This window comes from Gopherus evgoodei, chromosome 13, assembly GCF_007399415.2.
Source record: "Gopherus evgoodei ecotype Sinaloan lineage chromosome 13, rGopEvg1_v1.p, whole genome shotgun sequence".
In the NCBI taxonomy this organism is placed as follows: domain Eukaryota; kingdom Metazoa; phylum Chordata; order Testudines; family Testudinidae; genus Gopherus; species Gopherus evgoodei.
In genome coordinates, this window is record NC_044334.1 from 4,028,536 (window position 1) to 4,045,598 (window position 17,063).

Genomic DNA, 17,063 nt, shown 5'->3' on the forward strand with positions numbered 1-17,063 from the left:
GACCCACTCCAGCCCTGACAGGGTTGGAACCAGCCCTGGGAGAGGGCTGGCAGGCTGGGAGAACAGCCCAGGCTGAGTGGGGAAACAGCCGCAGCTGTGGTGTTCAGCGAGAGAAGGGCCTGGCTGCTGGAAGCTGAGAGAGAGTACCCGAGGGAAGCTGGGCTGCAGAACAGGGCAAAGGAGCTGTAGGGCTCCGCCTGGTAAAACCCTCAGGCTGCAGCCGAGTGTAAGATCAGACAGGTACTGCGGCTACAGAGGGGTAGCCACGGGTAGGCCGAAGCAGCTGGTCCAAACCCCTTTACCTGTGATGAGTGGCTGATACACTGTAGTCTGCCCCAGGGAATGGGAGCTAAAGTGATGACTGGCAGTAGCCAAGACTGAAGCAAAGTAGGGATAGTGGGTGGGGGTTCCTTGGGGAGGGGAGACCCAGAACTGTGGGGGTACTGCCAAGGGACAGCACCCAGTTAAAAGGACACCAAGGTCCAGGGAGGGACATGGGGGCGAGAGGACAGGCGGATCACTGGCCTGCAGAGGGCACTGCGGAGCTGGAACAAGCTAAATTCCTGGAAGTCACCAGCAGGAGGTGCCGCAGGGGTGAGTCCACACCTTTACAGTCACCAAGATATTAAAAAGAGGTTGGAACACAAGACCATCCCTCTTGTATGGCTTACCTGCTGACTGGGAAACTGACACAGCACTGAGGTGATGTTACTAGCGTATTGTGCCATCACTTTTCGAATGGATTTCTCCACTGACAGCGGGATTCTGCCAGACACGTTTGTCATGATCTCCTGCAGCTCCAGAAGAGGCAGGGAGGGGTCCCGGAGGGTCTTCATCAGCTCACATACCCATTCTTTCATCTAAGCAAAATAAAGATTATTGCTATGAAGATGTTACAGAAAAACATCAGAGGTCGATGTGTCAGGAAAGACAAGTGAACGGATCTTGCCATCCCAATGAAAACTATGCTTGCAGCCCTGTAACCAACAGGGTAGGTGGGCTAACACAATGGAATTAAGGATGGTTTCTCAACTGTGGCACTGGGCTGGGAGTAGCATCAAACCAGGTACAGAATCCCGGTCAAAGTCACTCGAGGACTGATTTTCAGAGGTGCTGAGCACCTGCAGCTGTCCCTGACCTCAGTACAAGTGGTGACAGCTCAGCATTTCTCATAAATCATGCCCTTAGAATTCTTGTGTATAAAATGGGAATGACGCCTTCCTACCTATCTACACAACAGGTGATCTTGAGCCTTAACTTAAGGCTTGTAAAGGACTTTGAGATTGCTGGATGAATGGAAGGCACAAAAGATGTACTACAGCCAATGCTTAACATTAAGGGGCTTAGCAAAGTATTATAAAATTTCCCCCAAGCTTGCCACCTAGAGAAATAACGGTAAGTGCTCTTTGTTATCACATGGATAGTGGGAGACCATTCCAAGAAGAATACAAGTTAAACTAGATTTGAGAGTAGATCCAGGTCTTTGTCCATGTATGAAAAAGAAATTGAAGGGACAGATGGTTATACATGAAGAAAAAAGTTTGTTGGCATAAATGTGTCAGTTAAAATACCGTCTGGGTATAAGAAGCAGATGCCATTAGAGAGAGAACGGCACTTACTTTTGCACTGAAATATGGCTCTGGCAAGCAGTAGCCATTCATGACATTGATCAGATTCTCCAGGACACTGTGAAAGACCTGGTGCAGCTTCAGGCCACCGATTGGCAACATCTGCTGGGTGGGGAGGCCACCTGTATACAACTGGGCCTGAGGTCGAATACAAGAGAAAGAAAGCATTTGGAATATAAAACAGGAGTGGAGAAGAGAAAAGTAAGGCAGACCTCATTCAAATTAAACTACCATCTAGAAAAATACACGTGTACAACCTCAGCAGACAAGGAAACTGCTCAGTATCCATAATTATTTTAATTAAAATGCAAAGGAGGGTGTCACCAGAATGAATCAAGTGGTAAGTTGCCAAATAAGAGGCATTAGAAAAATGTATGTCAGAATTCCTTATTCTGGTAATTTTCAATCAAGTCTTAATAATCAAAATTCGTTTTCTGCACAAATCCCAAAAGGCATATATGCTTAAGATACAGACTAGCTAGGGCCAACAGAATATTTATATAAAGGCCACACTTTCAAATACCAAAATTCTACATCATTGCTAAGTATCTGGTGTGTTAAAACCCAAGTGAACAAACATATTAAGATCCTGGGGCATAAGAGACAGACAGTTACAAGTCACGGATGACCTGATTAGTCATGTAAGTAAATAGAAAAATAACCTGGTCCTGTCCCAGCAGCAATACTCACTGGATGCACTTTGCTAGGATCATCTAACTCGAGTCTAGCTATGACACAGCCTGCCTCCAGCAATGCTCCTGGCCGTTTTATATAACGTATATGGCCAGATTCCTTCACCTCCAGGGTCAAAATAATTTTCATCACCTGTATGAGGATTGGTGGAATAGAGTGTAATAAATGAGTATCATCCATGCAACATAAAGAGCCTAGGACAGTCATTTTTTTCCTAGTGTCACAATAGAGACAGGACTTCATTTTTTTTTAATTTTTTTTTTTTTACTGTAGGAGTGCAAATACATAATCTGCATCTCTTTATCAAGCACACAGATTGGAAGCCATTTCCCCACTCAGTGACACAATCTGCACTAACCTACAGTTACCTCTATCTCTGCAAAACTGTGCCCTATGAAGATGTGGCCTCCATCTTCCACAGTGTACTTCAGCAGTTTCCCAGCAGAGGGTGATCTCAGCATGGTTGGGTCTTTTTCCTTTTCAAAGTAACACGTTTTGTTACCAACGGTGATTCGATAGCTTAAGTAGAGGGGAAATCCTGTTACTGCTCAACCTATTTTCTGCCTGCTGCAGAAGCAGCTGCAATTGCTGCTGTGTCTAGTTGCGAGATTGGGAAGAAAGCTGCAGCAGAGGGATAATGGGTCAGCTCTCTAACTTACCAGTCAACTTCTTCTTTCATGTATGTCGTGTAACTGTTACCATCATAGGAAAGCAGCACCCCGCCATCATTCAACCTGTGCACGTCTATCTCGATGTGAGTGTTATTCATTATAATGACATAAGTTGTCAGAGACTGACGGGCAACCTGTTGAAAAATACCAAAGAAATAGGCTTTAAAACGTGAACATTACAACCTTTACTGAGATCAAGCCTTAGGCTTGCATTGCCAGGCTCCTGTGCATCAGTCCTTTAAGATGACACCAGAAGCCGAGCTCTCATTGTGTAGTGGGTGGGAGCAGGATTTAATGTGGAATACGGACTCTGCTTCTCCATGCCCCCTCTATCACTTAGACCAGTGTCTCTCAAGCTTTTTGATACTAGGGATCAGCTTGCTGCCTTCCTAAAACTGTGTCAGGGAGATCTCAGGGACCGGTCGCTGAGAATCCACAGACCGATCGCTGAGAAACATTGATTTAGATCACAGAAATTGAGGTTAGTGTTTGAATTGCTAGCCTGGTTCTACAGCTCAACCACTGTCAGTAATTTCAGCTGATCCTCCACTTTCTCATGATAAGAAAGTGATTTAACTAACTAAAGCTGCTACCTAGCTGGGTTTATGAACAGGAAAAGCCAGCACTTTAGACGCATTAACTCCAGCAACAGTCAATCTGGAAGCAGAAAAATTCTCCATACTGTAAAACCATAATAGTAAACCTCATGAGACTTTCAAAAAAACGGATAATGAAGATATTTTTTAATTATCTTTTTGCTGAAAGTATCCATCCAGAAGTGCTTGTCTGTACTGATGAGACATGGAGAATCAGCCTAGCCGTGTGTAGTAATGCCTGCACGAGCCAAAGTCCCCACAAGCTTGGAAAAACACAAGACACCGTTTACCTTGAGAGCGTACTTCACACCTTCATAAATAAGCTCCACTTCTACAATGTTCAGCAGGGAAGCTGCTGGCAGAACTTGGCCCCTAAGGGAAAAGGATAAAAAGTCAGACACCAAGAGAACTCAGCCACGGTATATAGCCCATCAGCACTAGTCCCAAGAGCAGGTTTAGACCGCAGTGGGCTGCAGAAGAGAGCTTTTAAAGGGGACTTGCAGGGGAGGGAAATAGTTGGTTTTGCATCCCCTTTCTGAAGTTTATAAAACATTTAAAAGGTGGTGAGGGAGGAGCTGTGCTGTTTCACATGAGAAATTAAGCTCGTCTGCTCTACAAGATTCTACAATGATTGCAGAGCTAACAACATGACACCATCACAAGAGTGAAGTGAGTGAAAGTTCAGCAACTGAGAGGGGAGGTGACTTAGCTAGCCTGAATAAAACTTTGGTTTCTGTCATCATCTACTTAGCTCTAATGGCTAATAAACCCTTGGGAGACAGAATGTCTTAAATAAAGACTCAGCACTCCCATCTTTCAACTACGGTGTAAAAGTTCACAATACACATCTCTGAAAAACCACAAGTAGTCCAACAGGAAATCTTGTGAAGAGTGAACTTGACATTCCTAAAAGGTAAAAAAACCCCAGCAACTTAAAAAAAAAAAAAAAAAAAACAAAAAACACTTTATTCATAGACCTTAAAGACCAGAAGGGACCATTATGTTACTCTAACCTGACTTCTCACATCTCAGAAGCAAAAAGCAAAAACCTTGCATCTTCTTTTTTAATATCTCATCTCCTTTGCTGGCCCCATTAAGGCTCTGGAAGTCAAACAATAAAGTTTCCTTTCCTCCACTTAGCTGCCTTAAAGAATATAGGAACACCGTCTTCACATCCCACTCTGAAAATCAGCAATGTAATCATGAGTCAACATTCTGTGCCTGGTCTTAACTCCCTTAGTGGCTGGTCATGCCTTACTCCGCTAAGGTGTGAACCTGCATTAGACAAAATCATGCACAAGTAGCCTGAATGTGAGAGACAAAGGGTCGGCTTATGTGCCAAAAAACCTTGGAGAGATAGAGATCTCACACACACCACACACACACACACCCCTCAATTATTACAATAGTATGTACAGTTTTCTACCAAAGACTGGGACCCTAATCCACTAGGTGCTGTACAAACACATAGGGACTCTTTCAGACTCTCTTACTTTCTCAAAGAGCTTGCAGTCTAAACAGACAAAGGATGTGAGGAGAAACTGAGGAACAGACAGGGAAAGTGATTTGCCGACAGTCACTCAGCAGGCCAGTGACAGAGCTGGGGACAGAACCATGTCTCCTGAGCCCCAGCCCAGCATCCTGTCCACTGCCTCTCAAACACAGCACCTTATGTCACACGCTCCATATACCCCTGCTCTCGCTGAGGAGTGTAACAAAACTCCCATTCGTTTCAGCGGGACCAGTATTTGGTCATAAGAAGGGTTCAACAGCCACGCTTCATTGTGTTTATCCCGTTAGTCACATAGCACTTTACCTTTCAAGAGAATGCAGGAAGTCAGTCATACAAGTCCTAAACAAGGCATCTGCTACATTCAGAGCACAGCAAACCACGCCCAGCATGGTGTCTGGCTTCTCGGCCTAGCAGGGGAAAGAATGACACTTCCAGCACATTGTGGACAGCAGATCCACGTGAGAATGAAGACAATTAGCCAGAGGGAAGAGAGTCAGAGCTCAGCTTCTCCCACCTGCACTTTCTCAGCAATCAGGTGGTCCAGCCACCCAGTATCTATCTCATTGTTCTGAAAGCTCTCAGTCTCCAGCAGCTTAATCAAGTACTCGACAGTTGTTCTGAAATCCCCACGGATCGACAGCTCTTTCAGCGCCACAACCATATTCCTTTTAAAGAAAAGTTCTTCTGTTAATATTGAGTTTAAAATGCATGATAAATATTCAGTGCTAAGCATATCCATCTATTGGGGCATACAAGATAACTATTTCTTTTCCCACCTTAGCAATTATCTTTACCCGCTTCCTTTTCTATCACAAAGTACTAAAGACCCAAAATTTGATTTATCCAATACACAAGTGCAGAGCAGACGTTAAACTTCTCTTTACAAAATATACAAAACACATACGCCACATTTTGATCGGATTTTTACTGACGTGCAAGAAGGCTCTTATACAGCAGCCAAGGTATACAGCAAGCTACACAGAATTTAGTGGTTGAGAATGCTGCATATGGTGATAGGCAACCTCATAAAAACATAGATAGATGTGTTTCCATAACTCTGGAGAGAGACAGCCTGCAGTTAAAAGCTGTCTCCGAGTGCATGTTATTAAAAGTCTGCCCCTTCTGCACGTTCAGCTGTTAGAGATTTTTATTTGGGGGGGGAGGGCCTGCTGGGAAATAATTTACTTTGAAAGCTAACAGAGTAGCTCTGTGAGGTCCCAATGTAGCAAAGCACATGACCAGTACCAGTCAGAGCAATACATAAAGCTAAGCATTAACTGCTTTGCTGAAGCAGGGCTAAATCGCTTCACTTCAGTTTAGTTTGAACAGTCTCCATAATCCCCCTGCAGGGCCCTTTGTCACAAGTCCACAACTAAACTGCTCAGAAAAGCCGAAGCGGCTTATTGCCTCTTAGCATTAAAACCAAATATTTTTAAATCTAAACCCATCAACATTCAGTGGCACTTGACTCTTTTGAGGAATGCTTATGCTGATCCTACTGACGAGATAGCCTCCTCGCGATTCTCTCCCCAGGAGAAACAGTGCCCAAACTGCGAATCAGCAAATTCGTGCAAACCACCAGCAGCTGCCACACTGAAATAACCCCAGACATTCTTGCTGCTACGGAAATTCAGCTCCTGCACTGTCCCTGAGCTTGGCTTGAACTCCTAGATTCAATGTAAAAAAAAAAACAACACAAACACAAAGAAGAAAATAAGAAGTTTACATTTGAAACAAAACAGGTGCAAGTCAGGAAAGAGGAATCTCATTGCAAACAACAGCTATTATACAAGTGCACCTGTGGAGTCCATTAACCCCACAAATCTCATCTGAGAATGTGTTTAACATTTTATCAGTGGAGGACTGCTCAGAGTTCAGATCTTGCTAAAAACAAGGTAGTACCCTGCCCTCAGCAACATCTAAATCTGATTGAGACCAGAGCAGGTGCTTTCTAAACAGGGTTCCATTTACTCACCTCATCAGGGTTTTCACTGGTGATTCTAGCAGCAATGACATGGCCTCTGGGCACTGGGATATTCGCAGGGCTCTCAAAGCAGATGGGTGTATCAGCCCATGGCGACTCTCCGTACAGCACTCGGATGTCTTTTATTCTGTGCAAGGGGACACCCATTGCAATCTGCACAAGTGCCCAGTAGAAAAAGGAGACGGGGCTTAAAGTCTTCTAAATTAGCTCTGAAATGAGGCTTCAGCATGACAATTAGAGCCAATCAGTGGGACTGGCTGGCTCAGGTAAACAGGAAAGGAACAAGGAGCCTTTCACCCTCTAGGTCCCCAGTTCAAATCCAACCCCTTCTGGAGGAATCTAAGGAAGCAGCTATCTGATGGCTGGTCAGAGCCCCGTGTGAAATGACCTCAAGAGCAGTCATCCCAACTGGTCACTTTGTGGGCATATTTTTGAGGTGCTCAGGACTGATGGGCATGGAGACCAAATGTCCCTGTCACTCCTAGAGATGGCTCCTCTGGGTTGGGTGCGAGACATCACACAGGGCCTTGGTCTGCTGCTGCCCATGTTCTACCTGTTGATGGAGAGAGCAATTCCTTCTCCCAGGCTGCCAATCTGGTACCTTTCACAAGCTCCAAACTCACACACAATATGTGGCTCAAACCAATGAGCTCCTTAGAGTCATCCACGTGCTGCAACAACTTTAAGAAAAGCAACAGTGGGAAAAAATGGTATGTTGGCAAAATTTCACATACCTGTAGCTGAGCCGCAGGTAAGTTCACATCAGCAATCATCTCTGTGCAAGGATGTTCTACTTGCAGACGGGGATTTAACTCCAGAAAGTGGAAGCCCCCATCTTCACTATAGAGGTATTCGACTGTCCCTGCACTCACATAGCCCACCATCTTTGCAAGGCGTACTGCGCACTGAAAACACAACACAAACAGATCTGGCTTTTGTGACACTAGCTCCTGCTAGTTCACAACTGCAGAGCACTTTGCCTGGTGTTCACAGTCTATTATATGCATGTTTCTGACATGCCCCTCGTGCAATATTTCCAGGACACTACATCAAATTGGGGAAAGACAAATGCCGCAGCAATACAAATACAGTCTACAGCAACTGGAGGTGGATAGTGACAGCTAGAAAAAATCTCAAGCAGAGAATTAAAATCATAGACCAAAAATGCTAGTTAAATTAAACAAACCTCCCCACCTTAACAGTCACTTATTCAACTGAAATGTTGGTAAGCCTGGGGGTTGTTTGTTTTTCTGTGTATACGCAGCGCCCAGCACAATGGAGACCTGGTCCTTGACTGGGGATGTTGGTGGCTACTATAATGCCAATAGTCAAACAAGAAGCGTACTGCAGGAAGGTGATGACACGGACAAGATCACATTAGTCACACAAGAGGTCCCAGAGGCTTGTGAAGTAAGGAATACTCACATGATTAAGGGCTAGATCCTTAGGTCAGAGCTTCCTCTAGAAAGGGAAGGTGGTCATGGCTCCCAGGCTGAGAACCCCCAGTTCAAGATTGTGGAAGGGTCACAAGAATTAAGCTTGCTGGACACTCCTGAGCAGGGCCAAAACCAGGGTGGGGCGAGCAGGACAGCCACCCAGGTGCAAAGCCATGGGGGCTGAAAAGTGGGGTGGAAATAGGTGACACGTCAAGTCCCGCACTGCAGGGCTTGTGGAGGAAGCACCACCTTCAGCCCCTAACTCACCTCAACGGGCCACCCAGCCTGTCTGGGTTGGGGGCACAACCAAAAAAACTAGGGTGGGGGAGGGGGAAGTGTAATGCTGTGTGTATCCCATCTCCCCACCCAAATGTCACCTCTGGAGGGGCTAGGGGGAGGTGGTGAGATGATGAAAAAAGGCAGGGGATGCAACTATGTTTGCTCACCCCAGGTGCTAAAATGCCTAGTTTTGGCTCTGCTCATCAGGCAACATCCTGGGTTTGTGCTTTTAAGCATTTGGCTGAAAAGAAAGGGCTGTACATAAGCATCTGAACAATTCATCGTGGTGGTGTTCCACTTATAGCTGGAGTGAGAGTTCTCTGTGGCTGGCATTGTCTCCTTTGTTATCTGTCTGTGCAGCACCTAGCACAACTGGGCCTTGCTCAGGGTTCCTAGGCATTATCGTAATATATGTAATAAAACTAGTAGTGAAAAGGTTCCTCTTCTCTAACATCCTCTCTCTCTCTGTAACAGCTGCCTCAGCCAAGCCCACAGGAAAGACCCAGAATACCTGCTCCATAAAGTCAAACACGGAGGGAGCTGCTACCGTCACTGGTGCCTCTTCAATTATTTTCTGATGCCTGCGCTGTAGGGAGCAGTCGCGGCCAAACAACGAAACCGCGTTCCCGTACTGATCAGCAAGGACCTGCACCTCCAAGTGCCGGGCGTGCTGGGCTAATTTCATCACAAAGATGGGGGACCCTGGAGCCTCGCTCTGTACCTGGGAGGGGAGGAGAAGAGTGTGAGAAATGCATTCATGTGGTGGATCCAGGCTTGTATATTCCTTGACATTGATGACATGCATAAACCCATCCTCCATGGGGGAAAGTCATTGCTGGGCAGAGGGCTGGCACCGTACAAAATATCATTCATGTTCCCAACTCCTTCATGTACTGAGCTTTCTACATTTTTTAAAAATATAAGATTGTGTTTGAACTGACGATAACTGTGCCCCCCAAAATATGCCTATAAAATCAGTCAGGGAAACAGTGGGAAATGAGCACTCTTCTATTAAATATTCTTTTAAAAGGGAAAAAAATAAAAATTCAGGGTTTATGGGGAGGGGAAGACCCTCCTCAGAGCTTCTGGAGGGGGGGAAACGGGGGGAGTTAAAAAGGCAGGTATATGTTCAGATGGGGGTGGAGGGAGGCATCCTCCTTGGTGCCTCTTACTTCTCTGAGGAGGCAAATTAAAAAAAGGTGGGATTTGGAGGTACAAACTCTCCTCAGAGTCTCTCACTTGTCTGAAGCAGCCAGTGAATTCCTCAGCAGTCTCTGCTCTCCGGATTCCTTTGCCACCGCCGCCTTCCGAAGCTTTTATCATCACAGGATAGCCAATCCTCTCGGCTGCCTGAAGGAGGGAAAGAGCCAGGAATTTGAAGGGAAAGGTTTAGATGTTTCTGGGCCAAATGCAGCCCTGGAGTAAATAGGTGCGGCACCCATCAAAGCCCACAGAGTTGAGTCCCCTCGCCCTGGGGTTCAATTTGTCCAGAGCAAACACAATAGACATAGATGCACTCATTGAATTCCTCTCAATTTAACAGAGAGGGAGCTGGTGGCAGATCAGCTGCTTGGAGGGGTCATCAGCTCTCAAAGAGCTCCCATTAGCTCTGATCCAAATCAGTCCCCATCTGCTGAACTTCAGGACACCTCTATTTTGCACACCCTGCTGCAGGAGGTGAGGTGTGGTGAGAGTTTGGATCTGCCCTGGGGAGGAGAGCATTGTGCCGGGTAGGGGTCTCGGCTCTGCTGGCTATCAGGCATGTGACTGTCACTGCTGAAATTTGTTTTTGTTTCTGTGACATGTGCTGGGAGCTAATAGCGCTGGTCAGGTCCCTTTCTATTACTATTAGGAATCCAATTAAGAAAAAGATTCATAGATTCCCAGGGCAAAAGGGACCACTGTGATCATCTAATTTGACACCCTGTATGACAATAGTCCCCAACATGGTGCCCGTGGGACCATGGTGCCCACCAGGGCATTTATGTGTGCCTGCCTAGTGCCCAGCAGGGGAGAAAAGCCACAGCACCGTGACTGCTGGGGACAAAGAACTCCGCAGCTGCAGGTGTCAGGCGTCAGTGTTGTCTGTCCTCCTGGCTTCTCTCCGGTTTCTCTCTGCACTGCCCAGAACTGACACCAAAAAAACCCAAAAACAAAACAAAAAAACCCACTCTGACTCTGCAGAATGGACGGAATGCTGCCCCATAGCATGTGCTGCCCCAGTCATGTGCTTGCTCCACTGGTGCCTAGAGCCGGCCCTGTATGTGAGTAATTGTTGGCGCCCGCCACACTCTTCTAAAAACATGAATGTGCTATTGGCCACAAAACGGTTGGGGACCACGGCTGTATGACACAGACTACAGGACCTCCCCACAGTCATTCCTGGGGCAGAGCTTTTAGAAAAACATCAAGTCTGGATTTAAAAATTCTCAGTGAAGTAGAATCCACCATGACTCTTAGTAAATTGTTCCAACGGTTAATTACTCTCATCGTTAAAGTTTTATACTTATTTCCAGTTTGAATTTGCCTAGCTTTAACTTCCAGCCATTGGATCATGTTATATCTTTCTCTGCTAGACTGAAGAGCCCATTATTAAATGTATGTTTGACATGTAGTTACTTATAGACTGTGATCAAGTCACCCCTTAATCCACTCTTTATTAAGCTAAATAGACTAAGCTCCTTGAGTCTATCACTAATCCTTTAATGATTCTTGTGGCTCTTCTCTGAATCCTCTCTAATATATAAACATCCTTTTGGAGCGTGGACACCAGAACCAGACATGGTATTCCAGCAGCGGTCAGACCAGTAACAATTATAGAGGTCAAATAACCTCTCGACTCTTACTCCAGATTCCCCTTTAATACATCCCAGGAACACATTAGCCCTTTTGGCCAGTGTCACATTGGGAGCTCATGTTCAGCTGATTATCTACCTCCACCCCCTCAGTCTTTTTCAGAGTCACTGCTTCCCAGGATAGAGTCCCCTCATCCTCCAGGTACAGCCTACATTCTTTGTTTCCAGATGCATATCTGCAGCCATATTAAAATGCACATTATTTGCTTGCTCCCAGTTTACCAAGCAATCTGGATCACTCTGAATCAGCAACCTGCCATCTTCATTATTTAACACTCCCCCCAACTTCTGGGTCTTCTGCAAGCTTTAGCACAGATGAATTTGTTTTCTTCCAGATCATTGATAAAAATGTTAAATAGCGCAAGGCCAAGGACTGATCCCTGCGGGATGCCACTGGAAACACACCCACTGAATAAAGATGATTCCCCATTTACAATTTCAAGTAAAATGAGTTGAGCCGCTGTTGGGCCAAGATCTTTACCTCCAGGCTTTCATCCACATCCTTTACACAGCCTCGTGCATAAGTCTCTAGGGAGACGCTGATTGTTCTCCGCTGCTCACAATCCTCCGTCCATTCTGCCATGAGACCTACAGAACGAAACACTGACCTCAGAAGGCCTTAATGCAACAGAGGATCACATGGTTACAGAGGACCTCGCTAATTCATTCTCTTGCCTCGGAGAAACACAGAAAATGGCTGGATTTGGCAAGTTACTGAAGCTTCCTCACTAACAGCCCAGCCATAGGAACTACTACAGCCATATTTTCACTATGAATCATAGGGGAAAGCAAGCAGGGGTGCACAGTTTGTCTGAAGTAGCAGCCAGGCCTGATTTAGCAGAGACGAGCTGTATTCCCCAAAGCCCGGTTACACAGGAGAGCAGCTCTGAGCCAGAGAACAAACATGCAGAGATCTCAGCATTGCTATTACCAAGGTGTTTGGGGTTTGTTTGTTTGTTTAAAATCATTCTGGCTCTTTTTTAAAAACTCTACACAAATTGGGGCCTGGCAGCCCTCCAGCAGTGAGGCAGCCAGGCATCTCACCGTGGCAGAGACCCGATTAGTATCGCAAGTCCAATAAACATTGAGCTGTCAAAAGCCACAGAGCTGTGGCTCAGCTGACACATGGACAGCAACATCTACAAATTCTCTCTGCCACCCACTTCCCTGTACTGGGAGAGTGATCAGGAACCAGGCTCAGGCACCCATCCCGAGAGAGCCGAAGCAGAAACAGAGGGGCATGACAGACAGAAGAGGGAAGGAAGAAAACAGTGAAGGTAAATACAATAAAATGAGAATGGCTACGGCAGAAGGAGGAGGTGGTTATGAATGGGAGAATTTGGACCAACAAAAAAAACAACAACACTGGATGAAAAACTACTTAGGAGGGTAAAAGCAACAGAAGAGGCCCAAGGAAGAAGAGATGCATTAAGACAGAGCAGGAGAACTGAAGATGAGGAAGAGAAAAAGGAAAGCAGTAAGGATTCACAAAACTCCTGTTTATATAGCAACCAGAGTCAGCAATTTAATGGTGGATTGGCTGTTCCTGGCAGGCAGAAAAGGGAGCACTTAAATGTGCCCGGGCAGAGGAGGGGTGACATCCCACCCAAGATCTGGCCCCTCTGGCTATGAGAAGCCCCACTTTTTCTCTTCTGTAATAAGTTTTACAGAAAGCACCCAAATAAATCTGACACAAGCCAAGTTAAGACAAAGCATTTCTCGTCAGAAGGCATTCTTACCACTTCCGCTCCATGGCAATGTGGGGATCTGGACAGTCTGGGCTACAATGGTGGAAGCCACTTTATCTCCCAAAGCCCACATGGCTTCGCTGGGAGGACCTTAAAGCCAGCAGGAAACAAAAACAGGCGGAGGTCAGTGCCTCAAACTCACAGAATCAGTGGGTCCCTTTTCAAATGGAGGCAAAGAACTCCATATCCCACCTACCCTCCACCTGCATCAAACACAACTGAGTAAAAGCATACATTAAGAGGAATGTTACTGGGAAATCTCCACGAACCCTGGCTTGAGAGCTCCTACATTAGAAGGCTGGCATGTAGGGCCAATACACACAGACACCACACTCAGAAATAGTGGTGCCCACCAGAAGCCAAGGACACTAACACATTCGCTAACTCAGTGTACAGGACCCCCTTGGACAGTGATGGGTTTTGCTGGTTTAAGCAGAGGGCTGAACTGAGGAAAATAAGCAAGACCCCTACCTAGGAAAGCCACCCCATGTTTCTGCAACAGCTCTGGAAGCCTAGGGTTTTCAGAAGCATGGCCCCAGCCAGCCCACACGGCCTGTGATGAAAGAAAGGCAGTGAGTATGAGGAGATAGATGGGAGAACGTTTGTGTGAACAGCTTTCACTCACAGCATCCTGCACTGCTCTCTAATAGAGACAGGCGCAGATCAACAGCATGGATCCCAACACCCTCAAACTTCAAAGCCCTAACTACAGCTTCGGCCTCTCTCTACACTCCACTTGCTCCTCTCCAACAGTAACACAGGCTATCAGTTACAGTCTTTAAAGGCATAAGTAGTCAGGGAGCCATTTACCTGAGGGTTCACCCCTCCCACTCTGTCATGTCATGGCGGCAACGATCGATGGATGCTCTTGTTCTCAGTTTCTCAAAAGATGGAGCCATGGTACTCTAAACAGAGGGGCCACCTAGCCCAGTGGCACCTTCCCCCTCATGCCACAGTGGCACCTCTGAGCACACAGACTAAGGTATGGGTCTGCTCTGGGCTTTCAAGGTCATTTGTGTAACAGAAAGAGCGGGGATGGTTCCAGAGCCATTTCTGTTTGTAACTTAGCCAGGAGACCCCCCTCTGCTGCCATAATGCAGGTCACTGCAAATAATTACCCCACAATCAGGAGCCAGAGCCTCAGCTCTGCAGACACATTCCATTCTCTCTGGTTGCTCACTGAAGCCAATGGGAATCTTTCCCTCAATTTGCACAGCACTGGCAGGCCCTAAGATCTACGGCTGTCCCCCCCACCCCCAAGAATTACCTGCCTAATGCCAGGACCCATTTCCAGACCTCAAACGTGCCGCGGAGGATTCCTAAGCTTCAGGTTCATAACTTTTGTGTGACCATCCCTAGTCCATGAAGACCAACCCCCTGTGCGGTGCTTGTACCTGCACTGGAATCCTCTTGGAAATATCCACAATCAGCTCTACGTTGGCATAGTTGTTGTTGTTGGCTCCCCCAGGGACAGGCACATAGTGATCAGCCATTTTGATGTACTCTGGAAGAGAAAGCCCATTCATGGTAGTGTACAGAGTGCTGGTCAGGGTGGGAACATGCACAGCAAACTGACTGCATCTGAGCTGACAACTTCAGCTCCTATTATGGCCACTCCCCCAGGGAACTGCAGCCATGATAAGTTTGCACACATCACTGTATATTGCAAAGCAACCACAGTTCTAGAACCCAAGGGAGATTGGAGGGCAGGGGGAAGAAGCTAAATCTATCAGTGGGTCTGATCCTATAGTCCATGCAAGGAGAAACTCTCACTGAAAACACTGGGAAATGTCCTGGCTTGTGATTGCAGGCGCTTGTGCAGAACGGCCTCTGACTAAAACCAATCAAGACATAACTTCCCAGGTGAGTGCTGAGGAGAGAACAAAGGTGCCAGCGCTGCTGCCTCTATCAGGGGATATTTGCAATAGGTACCGTAAGGAAAGAGGGGACACAAATGTTAGATATTGGTTAGATTTTTATGGATCTAGGACTTACCTGCATTTGCTTTAAGATCTTCAGGTGTAACCATGACAACAAATCGAATTGCTCGCTCATTTCTGAACATTTCATAGGCCCACCTGCGGATGGAGCGCATGCACTTCACAGCAGCAATGCCATTATTTGCTATCAGAACCTGGAAGCAAGAGGCAGAAAGGAACACAAAGGTCTGAGGCAGGCATTTGGATCTGACTGGGCTCAAACCAGCAGAAGGCAGAGAGACCCTTCATTTCCCCTGAAAACGGAGACAAGGGCACACAGCACCTTGCAGAATCCGGCCCTAATGCTCAAGATATGGCAACTGTAAAAAGGCTGGTACCTTATGCAAAAATTCTGCCAAGACACCAAAACTGCAGACTTTAGATCACTGGAAAGGAGTTACGTAGTAACATGTACGTTGGTTATTACACACACATAGTAGTGTTATTAATGTGAGAATTCCATGGCTGTAGAGAGAGCAGAATACCAGAATACAGGGACAGACACATTATAACAGCCCAGACAGGTCACAATAGCTCCTTTCCAAGGGCTGAATTTTTGCAGGAAGTCTCCAGATGAAGGAAGCATTAGGCTAGTTACTATTTCTACACATGTGAGAGCAAGCTGAAATACGAGGTCAAATTCTGCTCTCGGTTACTCCACTGAAGTAGTCATTCCAGATTTATTCCTGGCACAATAGAGATCAGAATCTGGCCCGATGTCTGCAATACAATTCATAAACACCCTGAAATGTAGAGGGACTCTCAGCCACTCCCTGACAATTAATTGCAATGTCTGTTCTCATCAAAGTAAACCAGTTCAGGAGAGGGCTGCCTGAGAATGCTAAGGTTGAGACTAGATCAGTGTTTATAACAAACACTGTTTCTCAGAGCTGTGACTTGGTTGCCAGTCTTCACGATGTCAAGTCTTAGCCAAAAAGCTTTACTTTTGGGATGGTGGGAAATAATTTTGACTTAGAACAACAACTTGGCTGATTCCAGCATAACACAAGGCACTGCCCATCCCTGGGCATGGGAACAGGGCCGGCTTTAGGCCTATTCCACCAATTCCCCTGAATCGGGCTCCATGCCTAAGAGGGCCTCACGCCCAGTGAGAATCCCTTCCCTGGCTAGAGGCGCTCCGGGTCTTCGGCAGCATTTCGACGGCGGGTACTTCGCTCGCTCCGGGTCTTTGGCGGCGGGTCCTTCAGTGCCACCGAAGACCTGGAGTGAGTGAAGGACCAGCTGCCGAAGACTCAGAGAGCCGCTCGGTAAGTACAAGTCCCACGTTTTTGGGGTTTTTTTTTTTAAATCATCCCTGACAGGGTCCCACTGAAATTGTTTGAACTGGGCCCTGCACTTCCTAAAGCCGGCCCTGCGTGGGAAGGAATAAGATACCTCACAAAGCTCTGCAGAAGCCTTTTCTCCAAGCACTGAGAGCACAGCACTGACTGGCTTCAACAGACAGCACCCTTTAGAAAAGGTGTTGGATGCAACATAGGAAGTCAAGAGTTGGAGTTTACAATGAAAAGAAAAAGTAAAGAACCTTCAGGCAATCAGCAAGGACAAGGGAGAAGTGGGTTTGCACACAGGAAGGAAAGAAATAAGCAAAAAACTGCATATAGGAGACACATCTAAGAAGTTCCAAAAAGAGTTTTGTATTTGTGGGGTCCATTTTGATGCT

The 17,063-nt window shown here is 46.4% G+C and overlaps 1 protein-coding gene across 4 annotated transcripts in view; it reads right to left on the bottom strand.

Moving 5' to 3' along the window:
- ACACB (acetyl-CoA carboxylase beta) overlaps positions 1-17,063 on the bottom strand; it is an 81,080-nt gene that overhangs the window by 38,250 nt on the left and 25,767 nt on the right. For all 4 annotated transcript variants that reach the window (XM_030582807.1, XM_030582806.1, XM_030582804.1 and 1 more), the window contains 18 exons: positions 15,399-15,537; positions 14,798-14,907; positions 13,875-13,956; positions 13,395-13,493; positions 12,137-12,243; positions 10,040-10,150; positions 9,312-9,521; positions 7,820-7,990; positions 7,077-7,238; positions 6,605-6,768; positions 5,616-5,766; positions 5,405-5,508; positions 3,879-3,960; positions 2,981-3,126; positions 2,690-2,840; positions 2,319-2,453; positions 1,620-1,766; positions 672-860 (listed from right to left, as the gene is read on the bottom strand). In XM_030582807.1, the coding sequence (XP_030438667.1) occupies positions 672-860; positions 1,620-1,766; positions 2,319-2,453; positions 2,690-2,840; positions 2,981-3,126; positions 3,879-3,960; positions 5,405-5,508; positions 5,616-5,766; positions 6,605-6,768; positions 7,077-7,238; positions 7,820-7,990; positions 9,312-9,521; positions 10,040-10,150; positions 12,137-12,243; positions 13,395-13,493; positions 13,875-13,956; positions 14,798-14,907; positions 15,399-15,537 (2,460 nt within the window). The remainder of the gene's footprint in view (positions 1-671; positions 861-1,619; positions 1,767-2,318; positions 2,454-2,689; positions 2,841-2,980; positions 3,127-3,878; positions 3,961-5,404; positions 5,509-5,615; positions 5,767-6,604; positions 6,769-7,076; positions 7,239-7,819; positions 7,991-9,311; positions 9,522-10,039; positions 10,151-12,136; positions 12,244-13,394; positions 13,494-13,874; positions 13,957-14,797; positions 14,908-15,398; positions 15,538-17,063) is intronic.